This window comes from Thermobia domestica, chromosome 10 (genome assembly GCF_964235325.1).
Source record: "Thermobia domestica chromosome 10, izTheDome1.hap1.1, whole genome shotgun sequence".
NCBI classification, from domain to species: domain Eukaryota; kingdom Metazoa; phylum Arthropoda; class Insecta; order Zygentoma; family Lepismatidae; genus Thermobia; species Thermobia domestica.
Genome location: NC_137463.1, coordinates 11,808,442 through 11,826,670, shown reverse-complemented (window position 1 = coordinate 11,826,670; position 18,229 = coordinate 11,808,442). Strand labels below are relative to the sequence as shown.

Sequence of the window (18,229 nt, the reverse complement as noted above, 5' to 3'; positions counted from 1 at the left end):
AAAGTAGAGCACGAACCTCCACCGTCATCTTAATATCCGCCATTTTGAAATGTGTTATATTTTTTGAAGGGCGGTGCATGTATTAAGACTGTATTTTAATCCGGAATGCAATGCTGCTGTCCATTTTGTCATATCACTAATCGTTGACGAATTATGGCCTCTTTTATCTTTGCAGATTCCAGTGACTGACCAATGGTGCTGACGACCCACGAACGTATTGCGATCATCCTGATGTGTGGAAATCGTAGCTCGCGTGTGATGGCTGCGGAGTTTAATGCGCTACACCCAGGAATAGAGCCAATATCCCACAATGGTGTGGCCAAAGCCATCAGCAGTTTCCGGAAGACGGGTTCGGTGGACGAGGACCAGTCACTGTCCACGTATCCTATAGTAAAGGCCCCCAAAGTAACACACAGCGTTTATCCCAGGCATGTGGAGTTAGTCGAACATCCATTCGGAGGAAACTTGCCACTAACGAGTGGCATCCATACAAACTCCAGCTTCACCAGCATCTAACAGAGGACAATCCAGACCATTGGGTGCAGTTTGCAGAATGGGTAAAATCACAACTGGCAACCAATTCAGATTTCCCCTTGACCGTGCTGTTCTTCGACAAGGAGAATTTTACGTCAACGGAGAAGTAAATAAACAAAACCGCCGCTACCGGAGTGGCAATCGCTCTAATTAGTGCGATATATCAGGAATAGTTGGTGGTCAGCAGGTTATGGTATGGTGTGGTATTTTTGGTAAGAGGGTCATTGGCCCATTCTTCATCTACAGCAATCTGAAAGCCAACAAATACCTACGGCTGCTGGACGAGGATATCCTGCCGTCAGTGTTGTCGAAGGGCGGCTAATATCCAACGTTGTTTCAGCACGATGAAGCACCTCCCCATTACGGACTTGGCGTGCGGGGAGTACCTGGGTCAACAATTCCCTGGGAGGTGGAACGGGCGTCGGGAACTGGTGGATGGCCATCACGCTCTCCGGATCTCGACTTCTACCTGTGGGGTGACCTTCAGTCCATAGTGTACTGCGTCAATATACGTAATTTACTACATCTCTTGCAGCGGATTGAGAATGCATGTGCTTATGTGCGTCCAAAGATATTGCTGCTGTGCATGAGGAGTGGAAAAGGCGTGTGGCACACACCATTGTTGCACATGGTGGCTATTTCGAGCATGTGTTGTGATGGTATCAAAAGGGATAAAACAGACCATAATTCATCAACGATTAGTGATATGACAAAATGGACAACAGCATTGCATTCCGGATCAAAATACAGTCTTAACACATGTACAAAGTGACTACCTTTCCATTTTTAAAAAATCACACATTTCAAAATAGCGGATTTCTGGTGGCGGAGGTTCGTGATCTATTCAGCCCATTCTTCTTTTGCCAATATGTGAAACTATCACCGTTTGCATTGTCAATCTTTCACTATTTTTTTTTTACGATTCAATGGTTTATTTATGTATTTCTATAAAATAGCATAGCTCTTCTCCCACCAACTTTGACCCCCTCCCTCTCCGTTTCTTATGGCGCTCAGCCGCTATAGCTTTGGACGCTCTACTTGTAAACAGTCCCGAACACTAAGGTTTGGACACTATCGGTCATTTTCTATTATTTTTATTTGTCAGCCTATTTTCAGCCATTCCATAATAATGGGAATACAAAATTTGAACTCAAATGACATCGAAACTGTCACTATTCGTCTCAACGAACCCAAAAACTATGAATTGGATACTAATATAGGTTGTTTTCGATTATTTTTACATGTCATCCCTTCAAACCTTTTCCATCTTGCCGAAAATGTGATGAAAACCCAAGTTAGCTTATGTTCCAAAAATCGTTAAAATTGGTGCAGTGGTCAATCATTAAAAATCATTAAAACTGATGCAGAAGTTATTCATTAAAAAATAATTAAAATTTGTGCAGTGGTTAATCATTAAAAATAATTAAAATTGGTTGTGATCAATCATTAAAAATCATTAAAATTGGCGCAGCTGTCAATCATTAAAAATTATTTAAATAAGTGCAGCGGTCAATCATTTAAAAAATCATTAAAATTGGTGCTAGGAGAAATTAGCTGTCAAACACTGTTACATATACTTTTATTTTTCCTGAAACCCTTTCGACCCTGTACTCTGTAACTTCTTAGACTATCTAGCAATCAAGAATGGTTCTCAAAGAAGCAGCAAGATGTGTGCACAACATGAGAATCTGACAAAAAACGGATATGAACGTGTCATCGAGAAATCCGAATCAAACCTAGTTCATTCGATAAACATAACAAAGATATGTTCATGCACAAAAAATTAGGTGCCGTAGACAACGGAGTAAGCCGTTGGGGTCCATTAACTTTGTTAGTATAAAGAAAATCGTAGACTCTCAGTGAAATAGCTATTGTATCAACACTGTTCATTGGAAAGTCACGGTTTATTCTCTTCAGCATGAAACAAGCTTTCCAGGGAAAATGGGTAGAATATCGGGAAAATTCCCGCCATTAACTTTGGCCCCCTCTGGAGTGGCCGCGGGTAACTAGGGATTGGCAAAACCGGTTTTTATAAAAACCAGAAACCGTTTTCTAGGAAAACCGAAATCCGAAAAACCGACATTTCGGTTTTCCCCAAAACTGGTTCGATTTTTTACCGAAACCAGTTTCGATGTTCTCCAAAACCGGTTTCGGGTTTCTTCAAAAGCGGTTCGGATTTCACTGAAACTGGTTTCGGTGAAAACTTTTGGAAAACACATAAAACTATTCAACTATTCCTGTGGAAACAGAATCGGTTTCCGGAGAACAACGAAACACTATTCTGGGCTGAAATAGAATCAATTTTGAAAAAAACCGGAACCGGTTTTGAAGAAAACCGAAACCGGATCCGGTGAAAAACCGAACCGGTTTCGGTGAAAAAACGAACCGGTTTGAAGAACCGTTTTTTGTGTGGATAAAACCGGTTTTTGTGCTCACCAGTAGAAAGTCACATAATTTAAGTGTATCTGAAAAAATACTGTAGGGGATAAGAAATAAGTGTACCAAGTTTTGTTTTGATAGACGGAATAGGTATGAGGGGAAAGGTTGTATACCAATACGCTCCGTACATACAAAACCGAACCTATGACCTGACCTATAAGAAGAACATAATATAAAAAAATATAAAAGCAGTACTATTTATCCTATATCAAGAATTGTAGCACATTCTCTGTAGAATGAAGCGTGAAAAAATGACTATAAGCCATGACTTTGCAATGAACAGTATAGATACAATAGCTATTTCACTGCGAGTCTACGATTTTCTTTATACTAACAGGGTTAATGGGTCCCAGGGACTTACTCCGTTGTCCATGGCACCTAATTTTGTGTACATGAACATATCTTTGTTATGTTTATCGAATGGACTAGGTTTGATTCGGATGTCCGGATGACACGTTCATGCCCGTTCCTTGTGAGGATCTTCACCTTGCATCTGTCTGTTTAAATTAGTGAATACAGGCAGTATAAAATCAAGAAATTGTATGTAGAATTTTTTGTAATTGTTCCTTCAGCCTCTGAAGAATCGTCTCTATAGCCAAAAGTTCATCGTATATGGCTACTATCGTAAATGCGCCCCGTACTATATCAACAATCATATTTCCCGCCATAAAACCAATTTATAATTAAATATCAATAATTTGCTTGAGCAGATGAATTGGAATTATTTCTCCGTTTATTAAAAAAAAAAAGCACCACGTGCCGCAGTGCCTTAGTTGTAGATCGTTAACGTTTAATGTGTGGAATTCTTTGTTCGATTCCAGCTCAGACCAAGTGGACTCTTTGATGGACAAAGACTACGTACGTACGTGCGATTTTTCGGAGCTCTTCCGTTTCCGCCTACTTTCTTTATTCCATAATTTTATTCACTGTCACCATCTCTTTCTCCCTTATCTTCCCTGTATAATGCTCGGACGGTAATCTAAAAAAAAAAGAAAAAAGAAAAGAAAAACAAAAACAAAAATTAGCACCATTATCGTGTTAATTAAAAAAATACAAATGGCGCTTACGTGTGTTTCAGAGAGTTTTAAATTTGTTTTAAAAGCATATTAACAGAAGCACAATAAAGAGTTTTTTTTTTTTTTTTTTTTTTTTTTTTTTTTTTTTTTTACAGCGAAGTGCATTGTATTATCGGCGCTTCAAATCTTCCTCTTCTATTAACTTTATTGAAAGGCTATACGTACATAAAAAGTTCAATATCTTGCTCTTCGTAGTTCACGGAAAATAAAACAATATTTGCTTATGAATAATTAAATGTATTGTGGAGTAGTGACGAGGTAAAAAGTAAACAAAATAATAACCTCTAGAGTTGCTTTTATCGACCTGTACCTAAGAAACAAGAAATATGGAAAACAATATTGAATGATCTGCTATTCAAATAATTTATTATCATAATACCACATAGTACGGTACAATGATGTGTTTTACGTGTTTATCCATATCATGTATAATATCAATGTGTGTCAATCCATCTTGTATCATTATGGTGCAAATAACTATACTGTATAACACATAGCTAGCTCACAGTCATCACACAATGTTCAGACTAAGTTATTACAAAAATGAGTGTTGCTAATTAGTAAATAAAAAAGCGAAAGTTCTGGAAAAGTTGCTTGTGAAAACGCCTAAAAAGTTCGCCTGAAAAGTTCGCTCATTTACATCTCTACCTCCAACACTTGTTACACATAACCACACTTCTCGTTCATATCTTACATCCTATGCTAACTCGGAGAAAGATGTGTCGGGATCTCCTGTGCTAACACGGAGAAATGATGTAAGCATCATATGTTGTAACCTGTGCAACATGGAGAAAAAGGTGACAGCATCGTATGTTGTATCCAGAGATGGATTGGGACAGTGGGTCGGTGGGTCACTGGGTCGTGGGTCAACAGCATGTGACCCACTGCGACCCACCACCCACCATGATCTACTGCGACCACTACCTATCATGTCCCACTGCGACTCACCGACTCAGTATGATCTACCGACACACTCTGCTCACTGCATTGTAGACAGTATCTTCTGAAGACTGGTAAATTTGTCTGCGTTTCACTTTCAAGACCTTTATTTCCCTTCCTTTTTCATTTGTTTCTATTTACTTACCCGAGATGAGTTTATCTAAGTGGAAAAAGAACTTCAGGCACTTTTGGATATTGATATTTGTAATTGTAATAATAGCAATAGGGCTTATACTACAACTTGGCTTTCGAGACCTGTGAGCTTTTAGAGGAGCTAACTACTGGCAAAAATACATTTTGAATCACTGTAATATATAAATCATTACATTAAAAAATGAATGTAACTATGCGTGTCTGATCATCACGGCCAAATTGCAAAGTCAAATGAAATAACTTTTGGTATATAGTTAGGCCTTAATCCAAACTGGGATGTTATATTGCTTTCATTATAATACATATCCTAACGAGGTACTGAGGATCCGAATGTTTGCGAAAAAACAATTATTATCTTGCAAGCCGTTAAACTTACGGAGCTGAGTTTCAGTGTATTAACTCTTTATTGAAAATAAACAGAATGTTCCTAGCATTTTAAAAATTCTGTTTTATGGTGGTGGTGGGGGGACTTTCTATATATGGAAAATTGGTAGTGAGTTGGTTTGTAAAAATGATCAAAAATGATCGATATTAGTTAAGAAAAAAATCAGAAACAAAATACAATGCTTCGCTTCATATATCCATTGCTTGCTATTACAATAAATGCTGAAGCTTATGTTTATTATGTGGAGCGCTTAGGGCGCAGGGCAATCAACCAATAAAGTTGTGAGAAAAAATAGACATAAAATTTGTACTGTAAGCTTAATTACACGGAAATTTTAAGTTTGGATTGTACGCATAGCTATATGAAAAATTTTATACCTTTTTTTTTCTTTTACGTTGGTCTACTTACCTTGATTTGAGACTTTCAAATTTCATCCTTTTTTCCACTAAAAAGTATCGATAATTCAACAAGGAAATAATTATACTATGATAATTTAATTGAAATTCATCGTAATTTGGCCCATGACAAACAGCAGTGTGGTAATTGAAGGGGAAGAATAGGGGAAATTCCCATTCACCTCTGAACACTTTCCCGGAATCTCGTTCCCTTTTGCTTTCTAGGGAGGAGGCAACTTGGTAATGACACCAAACCTTCATGTGTAATTACAAAAATTAAATTTATAAACAAACAAGAAATCATCAGTTTATCAGGCTTTAATTGATAATTTATGCACAAGATTCCCTATCGAAGGTGTGGTAGATGAAGTTTCTGTTCTCCATGAGTCAACATTGCCAAGTGACATGGTTGATATGGATAAGATGTATGGTGATAGAGAGGTTGCTGAGTATTTCAAAACTGACCGAGAAAAATCGTTATCAGACTTAAGTCTAACAAGCAGATTGTCGATGAGGAGTTGCAGAAATTTCTACGTCGGGTAGAAGTATTATCAATTTCCACAAAAGAGTGCGAACGGGGATTTCGCTTTATGAATTTACAGATGCCTGATATTAGAAATAGACTAAGTGCTCAAACATTGTCTAACTTGTTGTTCATCAATGTTAATGGCCCACCGCTAGACAAGCTCAAAGTAGACGAGCTAAATATTTCTTGGCTGAAGGATGGACATCATTCCACTGCGGATGATTTACCACGAAAAAGTTCTGGAGGCCAACAGGAAATAAACCCGATTTCAGATTTGTTTTAAGATGGCAAATTACGAGTTATGGAAAATGTATACTTGTATTACTAATGGCTTATTTGTGTTATTTAACTTTGTACCTAATTTTTAATAAGTCTCTTCTTTCCTTTTTATAAACTAGAAGGTAAACTACTTTGAATAAATATTGATAATAATTGCAATTATGTATATTTGTAAATTAAATTTAACGTGGTGTTTTAGTGATTACACAAATTACAATTATGAGCATACTTTATGGAGATGCTCTCACATAGGGTACCCGAGCACCTTTATACACTATGAAAAACTGATTTTTCAAGTCTTTTGTGAGAAAAGTACTGTAAACTGAGAAACCATAACCTTTTCCATATTGTGCAGGGGTATTTTCCTGCGAATAGAAGTTTCTTTTAGAATACGTTGAGAAATTAATACTTGCAATAATATTCTCTTAGTACAAGTATATTTTAGGCACACACTAATTTCCTCCCACCTCGAACTGTTTCAATTTCCTCACTGACAAACACTTTACCATTTTATATCGTAAAGGTCAGATCCACCGTTATTGTAACAGAGTGGTGCTTGAGCGATTGACTAGAAATTCAAACTCCGATTAGTGACAATTTCACAGTCTTGTTTTATTACGAGTGTAAACTCTTTAGTCAGTAGAGAAGAGGCCGTGGATCATGTGTCAGAGTTGATGACGATGGATTTTTGTGAGTCAGAGTAGGTCACAGTCGATGAGAGTGGTTTATGGTGGGTGGTGGGTCACAGTGGGTCAGAGTGGGTCACTGTGGGTCACGATGGTTGGTGAGTCATTGTGGGTGACGGGTCATGGTGGGTCACAGTGGATCACGGTGAGTGGTGGGTCATTGCGGGTGGTGGGTCACAGTGGGTCACGGTGGGTGGTGGGTCATGGTGGGTCGTGGTCATGTTTTGATTGACCCACGTCAATTCTGGCTGTACTAACACGAGGAAATGGTGAAATGAAGTCTTTAGGTGGCTGAAACTCTGCACAGTTGCCAACTCCATGTATTAAAAGTACCGCACACTATTCATTCCTCTATAACAGACAGAACTCCAGTAACCTTAGTTTCTGATCCTTCCTCGTATGTATATGAATGTAAATATATAGATGGAAGAATTTAAACTTACAAGAAACATTTTGTGTAGTGCATATCGTACTTTTATTTAAGTATTAATGTGAATGAGCATTGAGTTGTCAAATGTTTTATATGAAGTTACTTTGAATCTGTAGAAGATTCTTCTAAAGCAGAGGCTTCGTCAAAAACGTTCACGCTGACGCAGATACAGTTAATGCGATTGTTCCTAACGAACTTCTTTCCTTTGAAGGAGAAGAGAGAAAGGTAAGATGCCTTCACGTCTAAAGCCTCACAAGAAGTTCCAAATGGATCGATTGATCCCGTGTGACATAATAATGTGATCCCAGAGGATGTGTCTGGATTCTTCTCACACGTGACACAATGCCGTGACGCCTTTCCAGAACCCCCCTTTTCACAAGTAAGTATTATCAGGAGGCATTTATCCAATGCTAAGACATTGGTGTTAAAAGTTCCAGAGAGAATTACAGTGATTAAAAACTACCATATAAAATTACAATGCATTTGACCGTTAAATTAACAGCATTTCTTTTCACAAAACTTTTCTATTAATTTTGAAAGGAATATGTTTAACATAGCATTGACATTTTGAGTTGCATTTAATATTGTTGATATTTTCATGAAATGCTTAATATCACATTTTACATGTATCACATATCGGCGAATGTGCAAATTCTTTGATTTCGAGAAAAACAACAATATTGAAAGTCGTGAATTTTCCTTTACTTGCGAATTACTTTAAAATAATCGAAAATTGAAATGAAATTGGATCTTCCAGTTTAACGTCCCACGTTATGTCCATTAGGCTAAGGAAGGCGATGATTAAGGCAAGTGAATGATGATGGCAGAAGTGGTGGAATGAGAAAGTGGCAGGAAACGGGAGAACTCCGACAAAACCCACAGTCACGGCGTTGTCCACCACAAGCTTACTTCGTCGGGGAAAAAGAATATTCGAGATAATATTTATGGAAGCTTCACACATGGTCGGAACAAAGTAATACAAATTGTTCCATTATAAACACCGCCACAAAACTCAACATGTCAAATTTTGCACATTCGCCAGTTGGTGATGCATGGAAAATGGAGTATTCATCAGTTCGTGATGCATGGAAAATGGAGTATTCGCCAGTTGGTGATGCATGGAAAATGGAGTATTCATCAGTTCGTGATGCATGGAAAATGGAGTATTCGCCAGTTGGTGATGCATGGAAAATGGAGTATTCATCAGTTCGTGATGCATGGAAAATGGAGTATTCGCCAGTTGGTGATGCATGGAAAATGGAGTATTCATCAGTTCGTGATGCATGGAAAATGGAGTATTCGCCAGTTGGTGATGCATGAAAAATGGAGTATTCATCAGTTCGTGATGCATGGAAAATGGAGTATTCGCCAGTTGGTGATGCATGGAAAATGGAGTATTCATCAGTTCGTGATGCATGGAAAATGGAGTATTCGCCAGTTGGTGATGCATGGAAAATGGAGTATTCATCAGTTCGTGATGCATGGAAAATGGAGTATTCGCCAGTTCGTGAAAACATCGACGATACGATAATCAAACTGCAATTTTTCGCCCTTCACTTGTTTTTTTAATGGAAAATCATAACAAGGACACTAACTGAAATAATCCTTTCTGGATTAAATTTGGCATTATGGATGGTAGACATTGTCAACCACTATACAAACTTGTGAAATACAAGGCTGTCTAAAAAGTATTGAGTCTTTGGAGGTCGAAATTGAAAACACATTTATTGTGATTTGAAAACTTAAATTATCTTATGAAACGCCATTTTGTGGGATGACCTTCTGTTCAATTTTTCGGTAACATCATAATGTTATCACTATATAACTTTTGTTGTTTCTGATTTTTTAAAAATAAAAATGTGACACGAGGTTTTCACAAGCTTTCTTTTAAACTACTTAACACCACTACGCTGTTAGGTCTGTACTCTACGGTGAATGTATTACAACGTCGCAGCCAGGTTCTCGCAATTTCTATCGGATCGTTAAAGATATAGGTGATTTGACGCTGTCAGCATGGTATGCGACATTCTTTCTGTTGATCAATTCCGACAGTTTGTTTTGAATCGCTTGGTACACTCGTGGTAATTGCTGACACCAGAGGCCCGAGTCTATTGCTCTGATAGCCAGCAGCACCTCATGATGTACGATGCCCTTCTATTCCCACCAAACGCACAGCACAATCTTTCTGGGCGTCAGTGTGGGCTTTGCCACAGACTGTGAAGCTTAGCTCTGCTTCGACCTCGATCTTTTTTGCACATTGTTATCATATACAGGGTGTTTCAAAACAACACCGACAACGTTTGGGAGGTGATTCCTAACACCAAGATAAGACAGAAAGTATAGACCAACATGGGTGCACAAATGCTTCCTTTCGGAATTATAGGCTACCGAAAACTTGAGAAAACGAACTTTAAACGTCCATAGCTCCAATACTATGGGACCTGCCGTAGTCGGATCAAGACTTCACTTAGGAACTAGTATTTGCCTTATCCAAATATCCATGTTTCAGAATCCTACGGTACTTCCGCAACAATTTTTATAAAGGTAGTTTGGCTACTCGCATATAATTTGAAGTACTCATCAACTACCTCTATAAAAATTGTTGCGGAAGTACAGCAGGACTCTGAAACATAGATATTTGGATAGGGCACATACTAGTTTCTATGTGAAGCCTTGACCCGACTACGGTAGGTCCTATAGTATTGGAGCTATGGACACATAAAGTTCAGATCTTCATGTTTTCGGCAGCCTATAACTCCGAAAGAAAACATTTGTACACGCACGTTGGTGTATACTTTTTGTCTTATCTCGGTGTCAGGAATCACCTCCCAAACCTTGTCGGTGTTGTTTTGAAACACCCTGTATACTTTGAGTTGATAATGAAATTACCTGTATCTTACAGTTAGAAAAACTTTGTTCCACGAAAAATTACAAAATTCAAGAAACATTACATGTATTTTTCTTCTTTATCAGTTAGGAATTACTTCCATTGCTTTGAAGGGCCGCGGTGGCTCAGTGGTAGAGCGTTCACCTCTAGTGCTTGGGGTCCCGGGTTCGATCCCAGCCCCCGCCAAGTAAACTTTGTGGTGGACAAACACCGTGTGCGTGGGTTTTCTCGGGGTTCTCCCGTTTCCTCCCACTTTCTTCATTCCACCATCTCATTCATTTCTCATAATCACCATCTCCTTTAGCCTAACCGGCATAACCGTGGGACGTAAAACTCAAAAATTTCATTTTTTCCATTGCTTCGAATTGAAATGAATGAGAGATGAGCGGTAAAATCCTTGTCTAATAAAAGTTTGACGATAAAACTATCCCTAAAAATTATTCGAGGGATTGAAATCAATGTGGATAAAGACATTAATTCGTTTTATCTTTTAAAGCAATGTTTCAGTGTTACGGTGTAAAGAAAAAAATATGGGTTTAGGAAATACTTCTAGTAGTTGGAGTTGAAATCAGGTAAGGTAAATTAAGGTGGATCACCACCCGGAAGTCAGTACATATTTTAGCTCATTCCCTTAATTACTGCGCAATGAAACATTACATATTATAAATATTGTACTATAAGATAGAGTTATGTTTCAGCTACAGCACAAGACAGTGATTCATTTGGTTGTGTCTTCAGATATCGAAAAGGGTAACAAATAAAAGAAAATATTTGATTCGTTTTACAATGAGCACACAAGATAGCACTTACTGTTAGATCTTACTAGAATTGCTCAATTTTATGAAATGTTTATTTGAATGAGTAAAGTACTTTAAAGTAACGATCTTATTACGAAATAGATATATTGTTTGACCGTTTTTCGTGTTATGTTTCACATTTTATTTAAATATTAATTTATTTTTAAGGAAATAGATTTTGAGAAGAAACTTGCGCAGAACGCCATAATGCGTTGTTGCCAAATTTGTATGTTTAATTCCTGGATTCTAGCGTTGCAGTTCGAGAAGCGAAACTTAGCTGTGAATTGCGGTAAGGGTCGAAAACTAATTTCTCCAGAAAGTATTCAAGCAGAATTCCATGATTACTTCCTTTATTATCCGGTACCAGTAAACACTCGACACTAACTGGCAACGCCGCACTATTCAAGCAGTTTTTTTAGCATATCACCGAGAACACCTAGTGATCCACCCTAATGGAATTTCCAACATTTCTCTTGGGAGGCACGGTGGTTTAGTGATGAAGCACTTACCTACCGAATGGTGCGTAGGGTCCCTGATTCGATCCCCGACTAAATAAGCTTGTGATGGACAACGTGTTCGTGGGTTTTTTCCCACTTTCTCATTCCATTAATTCTTCCATCGTCATTCACTTGCTTTAATCATCATATCCCTTAGCCTAAAAGAGATAATTGTGGGACGTTAAACTCAAAGATTTTTCTGATTTTTTTAAAGCATAAGAACTTCTTGCTTCTACAGTTCACAGTGCAACTATCACTTATGAAAAAGTACTGCAAATGTAAAGTTACAGCACTATAACAGTTTTTTTGTTGTTAATTTGCGAAACAATATTTCAATCTTAACTTGTAGCACAAAACAATTATAATTATAATAATTGAAATCTTTGAGTTTTACGTCCCACAGTTATGCCGGTTAGGCTAAAGGAGACGGTGGTGATGAGTAATGAATGAAATGGTGGAATGAAGAAAGTGGGAGGAAACGGAAGAATCCCGAGGAAACCCACGTACACGGTGTTTGTCCACCACAAGGTTCATTTTGGGGGGGCTGGGATCGAACCCGGGACCCCAAGCACAAGAGCTGAACGCCCTACCACTGAGCCACCGCTCTGTATCTCATCTGTAGGGGTATGGTAGCTCAGAGTTAGAGCGTTCACTCACCTCTGGATGGAGAGGTCCATGGTTCGATCCCAGATATGTAAGTTCGTGGTGGAAACAGCGCCTGTAATTTTTTCGATGTTTTTCTCTTCCATTCCACATTATAACGTTTTAGGTTATATAATAGTCCTGGGTTCGTTGTATTAAAGTTATAGAAATATTTCAAAGATAATTCATATAGCAACAGTTTAAATGATAACACAAGAAATCGAATTTATTTAAACTACTGTATTTTTGTGGATTTTCTGCTTTTAACTTATTATTTTTATAATTAATCTTCTTTGTAAACGGACTTTACAAACAAATATTACGGATTCCTCACATACTACGTATATATAGAGAACTATCGAGTAAGAACGAGTTTCTACATGTTTGGCCAAAAGAAAAGGAGATGATACGATACGATATACAGACCATAGGAAATGATATCATAAGACACAGACCATTATCCTTAATAACGTATACATATTTCTACAAGTTATCGTTACACCATTCTCATACCATTCAATATTTCATTATCATTTGCTTTTATTAACCATTACTCTCCTTTATCCTCCAAAGCAAAACCATTATGGAATGTTGAATTAACGTTTTAATTTCATTCTTTTCACTTCCTCCTCCGTAGAGGAAATGTTTACCACAAAGAATAACTTGATATCATTAAGACAAATTAAGTGATTTTAAAGGTGGATGTCCATGATCTAGATAAAAGGACTACTTACCGTGTGTTCTGACCACTATACTGCTAGGACTGCTCGCTTCCAGTGGACTTGAAGGCTCCGAACTGGAGTGCGACAGAGGCTCCATCTTTACACTGAAATGAAAGCAATTATTTCATATTACACTTGGAAAGCTTCAAGTTAAAAAATGAATTAATTGAATTGATATATGCGCTTTCCTTAAATTAAAATTCTGTCATGTAATCGAATGATGATAGAAATTATGATGGCAGGTAAAAGGATGAGAGTAAGAAAAGTAATGGGGTATACTAAATATCATGATTAGCCAAATACCATTGTGCACAACATTTTTTTTAAAAAAAAGATTTTTTGGAGTTATATCGAATACAATACGACGCTAAGTCTTAAAAAATGATTACCGTGATGGCTCAGTGGTAAACGTTCACCTCTGGTGGATGGGGTTCTGGGATCAAACCCTGCTTCCGCCAAGTGAACTTTGTGGTGGACAAACACCGTGAGAGTGGGTTTTCTCGGGATTATCCCGTTTGCTCCCACTTTCTTCATTCCATCGTTTCATTCATTTCTCATCATCATCATCTCCTTTAGCCTAGTCAGCATAACCGTGGGACGTAAAACTCAAAAATTTCATTTCATTTTTGAATATTACAGGCATAATAAAATTTACAACACAAGAATATTGTTGAACAAATATTCTTGAAGAATCTTGAATTGTAATTTTGGGACACAAAACTCAAAAATATAACTTACGAAGTTTATATCTTTCAAGGCAACTCAAGAATCTTGTCCAATGATATTCTTCAATTTTTCTTGTATCTACAATAAAACTTGAACAAGAACTTTACATTCGTAGAAAAGTATTCGGTACAAGGAAGATTGAAGAACATGTTTCAACAAGACTCTTGAATTGTCATGAAAGATATCAAGTATTTGTTTTATGCTTTTGAGTTTTGTGTCCCAACAATACAATACAAAAATTTTATATATCCCTAGGCAACTTAAGAGATTTGTTCAACATAGGACTCAAAGTCTGCAACTTGTGTAATAATACCTTGTAAAAGGTAATAAAATAGGGTAGTATTCTTCAATTTTTCGCCTGTATTGTGTACTTTTTACATCTTGAAAGAAAGTTCTTGTTCAAGTTTTATTGTATCGTGTAAGGATAGCATGCTTTTAATATGGTTAGTTTCCTTCTCATTTATATAGATGGATGAGAGAAAGAAAAAGAAGACGCTTTCCTCTCTTGGTAGAAACTGTGGTTTAAACTATTGAGCTGGGGATAATGGGAAAAAGCAGTAGCTCCATTTAACCAAAGATAAATGGGGGACAGGCTTATCTAGAAAGATCCAAACCCAAGTCCCGATCGTAATTTGGAACAGCGATTACTTCAGTTTCTGTTACGTAGACACTTTTGATGGAATCTTCCTTTCGCTAATCGGTGGTGGTTTTCCAATGATAAGATATATAGAGAGCTATTGAATTTCTCAACCGTCTGTTAGTAAGTCACTTAACTTTTTTAAGAGGAAGTACTAATAAAATCAACATGTACTTTTCAAAACGATGCGGTAACATAATAATACCCGTATGATGAGTTTAATTTTTGATTTTTTAAAGAGTTTTTTTTTTCAAAAACAATTACACTTCATATTTATTGATTCAGGAGTGTCAAGTTTACCTACTTTTTGCCATAAATAGTAAGCAATAACTATCATTTTATCTGATAAAAAGTGGTAAAATTGTGATTAAATGGTTCACACGAGAGACGCACGGAGGAAGTGGGTCCTGGGGCTCCAGATCTGCCCCGAATTTCCAACATTTCTGTTAATTTAGTCTAATTTTAGAGGTGATATTATAATATCCTCATATTGAAAATGAAATATTTCAGTTCAGTTTCAGTTAATCTCCCACGATTATGTAATTTAGGCTAAGGGAGACGATGATTAAAGCAAGTGAATGATAATGGAAGAGTTGAATGATAATGGATAATGGAAGAGTTCGTGAAATGATAATGGATAATGGATAATGGAAGAGTGAATGATAATGGAGAGTGAATGATAATGGATAATGGAAGAGTTGGTGAAATGATATTGGATGATGAATAATGGATTATGGATAATGGAGAGTGAATGATAATGGATAATGGAAGAGTTGGTGAAATGAGAAAGTGGAAGGAAATGGGAGTAACCCAAGAAACCTCACGGACACTATGTTGTCCATCACAAACTTACTTGGCCGGGGATTGAACCAAGGACCCCATGCACTAGAGGTAAGCGCTCTACCACTGATCTATTATTTTCCAAACGAAACATCATAATAATATTTACTCAGATATAAACTATTAAACCATGAAAAATATACAGGCTATACAGGGTGGATCGTTTATTTCGGTACGGCTCTGTAACTTTTAAATTAATAGCCAAAAAATGTTGAAAATTTGTACCATGCAAATATGGGTAGGAAGCATTATTTGGTGTAGTATCTGATACCACAAGGCTTACGGTGTTGTCAACCCAGCTAATGGCAATGTACCAAGATAAATGCTCCTACCTGTATTTAAATGTTCTGTTACAAAGAAACCTACATATGTTGTATTTAATTCCATACTACAACTAATGTCAGAGCCGTATAATAATAGGTAGTAGTCGTTTTCGAGCAGGGCCGGCTCTACCGTACGTACAACACGTGCATTTGCACGGGGCGTCAAGTTTCTAGGGGCGTCAAAATCTGTCATAACTATACTACTTGAAATAAATATTTCTTGTTGGAAACATACTTTATGATCATGATAGTTAAGTGTACTAAGCTGACCTTCTATATGAATACTACATTCATAAATCATGTTTAAGTCGCATTAGTTAAGTTCACATGGACAGTGCTAAAGCAAATGGTCAAACAAATCTCAGTGTGAATTGCATGATTGTTGTCAAATACAAGAGCTCAATTCTCGAACAGTAGCGAACACCTGTTCTACTTAGTTACTTGTCACAGTTTTGATATGAAAATTAGTTTTGTCTTTGTCACAAACAAGTTCCTTATCATTGGAAGTAGAAACAAACATTTAAAAAAAATCAACAGATGTAGAAGGAAAATTAAGAAATAAAGATAAAAGAGCTAGTTGTACTGGAATTACAAACTGATATATTGAGATTCAAGCTCAATATTGAACTTTATAAAAAAGAATTACCATCTTTCCTCTGCAAGTGTGTTTGCTTTATCTTTCACTAACAAAATAGATTATTATTTAAATAAAAAAAAGAGACAACGCGATTGTATTTGTAGTGTTTAGGCCTTTCTGAGTGCAAGTGCTATTTGATTCCCTTTCGTTTTTCACGAGGGGGTAACGAATTTAAAATTGTGACTGTTAAGATTTGTTCTTTCTGCAGAAAGGGGGAGGACGGAAAATCATGCCATTGCCCGGGACAGCAAATTGCATACGGCCAGACCTGTTTTCAAAATGTATTACGTAATTGCGAGTTGAGTTAAGTTGTATATGGTACCGGTATCTGTATTTACATGAAGACGAATGGGTAAACAGACGGACGGATATGTAAAAAAAAAAAAAAATCATATATTCGCAGCAAGTGCCTTGCCATGAAGCTTGTAAATCCGTTGAAATCTCGAATTGGACGTTTTTGACGCCCACAACACATGTTTTGACTCTTTTTTCCCGCTCGAAAGTAAAAAACGGAAACATACTTCGTAGAGTTACATCTTTGGCAGAGATATAAAGCCGTAATATATACTACAAAAGTGTATATGAAGATAGTAACATAAAACTTAATAAAAATAAAATCTGTAGCTCACGTAACAACTTTATCCTTCATTATTTCTTTAAAATAAAAAAAAAATGTAATATAAAATGGAGCATCTTTTCACATTTTTTCCCCTCAAACTTGATTATTACGTAAACCAATAAGAGATTTTTTTAAGTACGTAAGAAAAAAGAGAGGAAGAAGAATAAAATGAGGGAAAAAATTGATTAAGGAAGTGTAAGAAGATAAAGAAAAGGAAGAAAAGAAAATAAAAAAAATGACGTTGGTGAGATCAATATTGGTACGAAGAAAATTCTCTCTCTCTCTCTCTCTCTCTCTGGTGTGAAGGATGGGAAGAGAGTGTGAGATGCATCTTTGTGAGGAACGGGAGGCGTATAGTGTAGTGAGGGATGGGAAAGGCAAGAAAGAGAGAGACAGAAGACATCTGAGCGCGAAGAAGCGATAAGCATTCGACGAAAGATGGAGAGAACTGTTCAACAGGAGCTCTTTGTTACACTGGAAAGCGCATTGCGACAATGGGTAGATAATTAAATCCCTCATTCTATGCTTAAAATAGATACATAGCAGAGATCTAGTAGCTCTAGAAAGAATGTTTCTAATTTACTTTAATTTAATGAGAAGAGAAAGTGTGGTTTTCTTAAATATACAAAAGATAATTTCTTTCTTCTTCTTCTTCTTCTTCTTCTTATTATTATTATTATTATTATTATTATTATTAATAATAATAATAATAATAATAATAATAATAATAATAATAATAATAATAATAATAATAATAATAATAATAATAATATAGAATCTCTATTTGGCAAGGTCAGATAGAATCTGTCAGCGACCATGGAGTAAATCTTGATCATCAATTCACATTCAACCAGGGCCAGATTTCCCAATAGGCCCGGTAGGCCCGGGCCTATGGGCGTAAGCTCCCAGGGGCGCACGGCCGAGAGAAAAAATCTAGTTTTACTTTAAAACACAGTTTTTGTGTCACGTTATCAAAATACTTCATGTAAGCTGTGTTTCTGAGATTAAAACTATTTTATAATGTACTACAGAGTTTTTTTTTTATTTATTTATTTGCCCA

General features: G+C 36.8%; 1 protein-coding gene across 1 annotated transcript in view; it reads right to left on the bottom strand.

Moving 5' to 3' along the window:
• Nucleotides 1-18,229, bottom strand: part of LOC145662288 (ecdysone-induced protein 78C-like) — a 435,634-nt gene that overhangs the window by 374,153 nt on the left and 43,252 nt on the right. Inside the window, exon 2 of the mRNA XM_081727699.1 lies at nucleotides 13,400-13,491. Within this exon, the coding sequence (XP_081583825.1) occupies nucleotides 13,400-13,491 (92 nt within the window). The remainder of the gene's footprint in view (nucleotides 1-13,399; nucleotides 13,492-18,229) is intronic.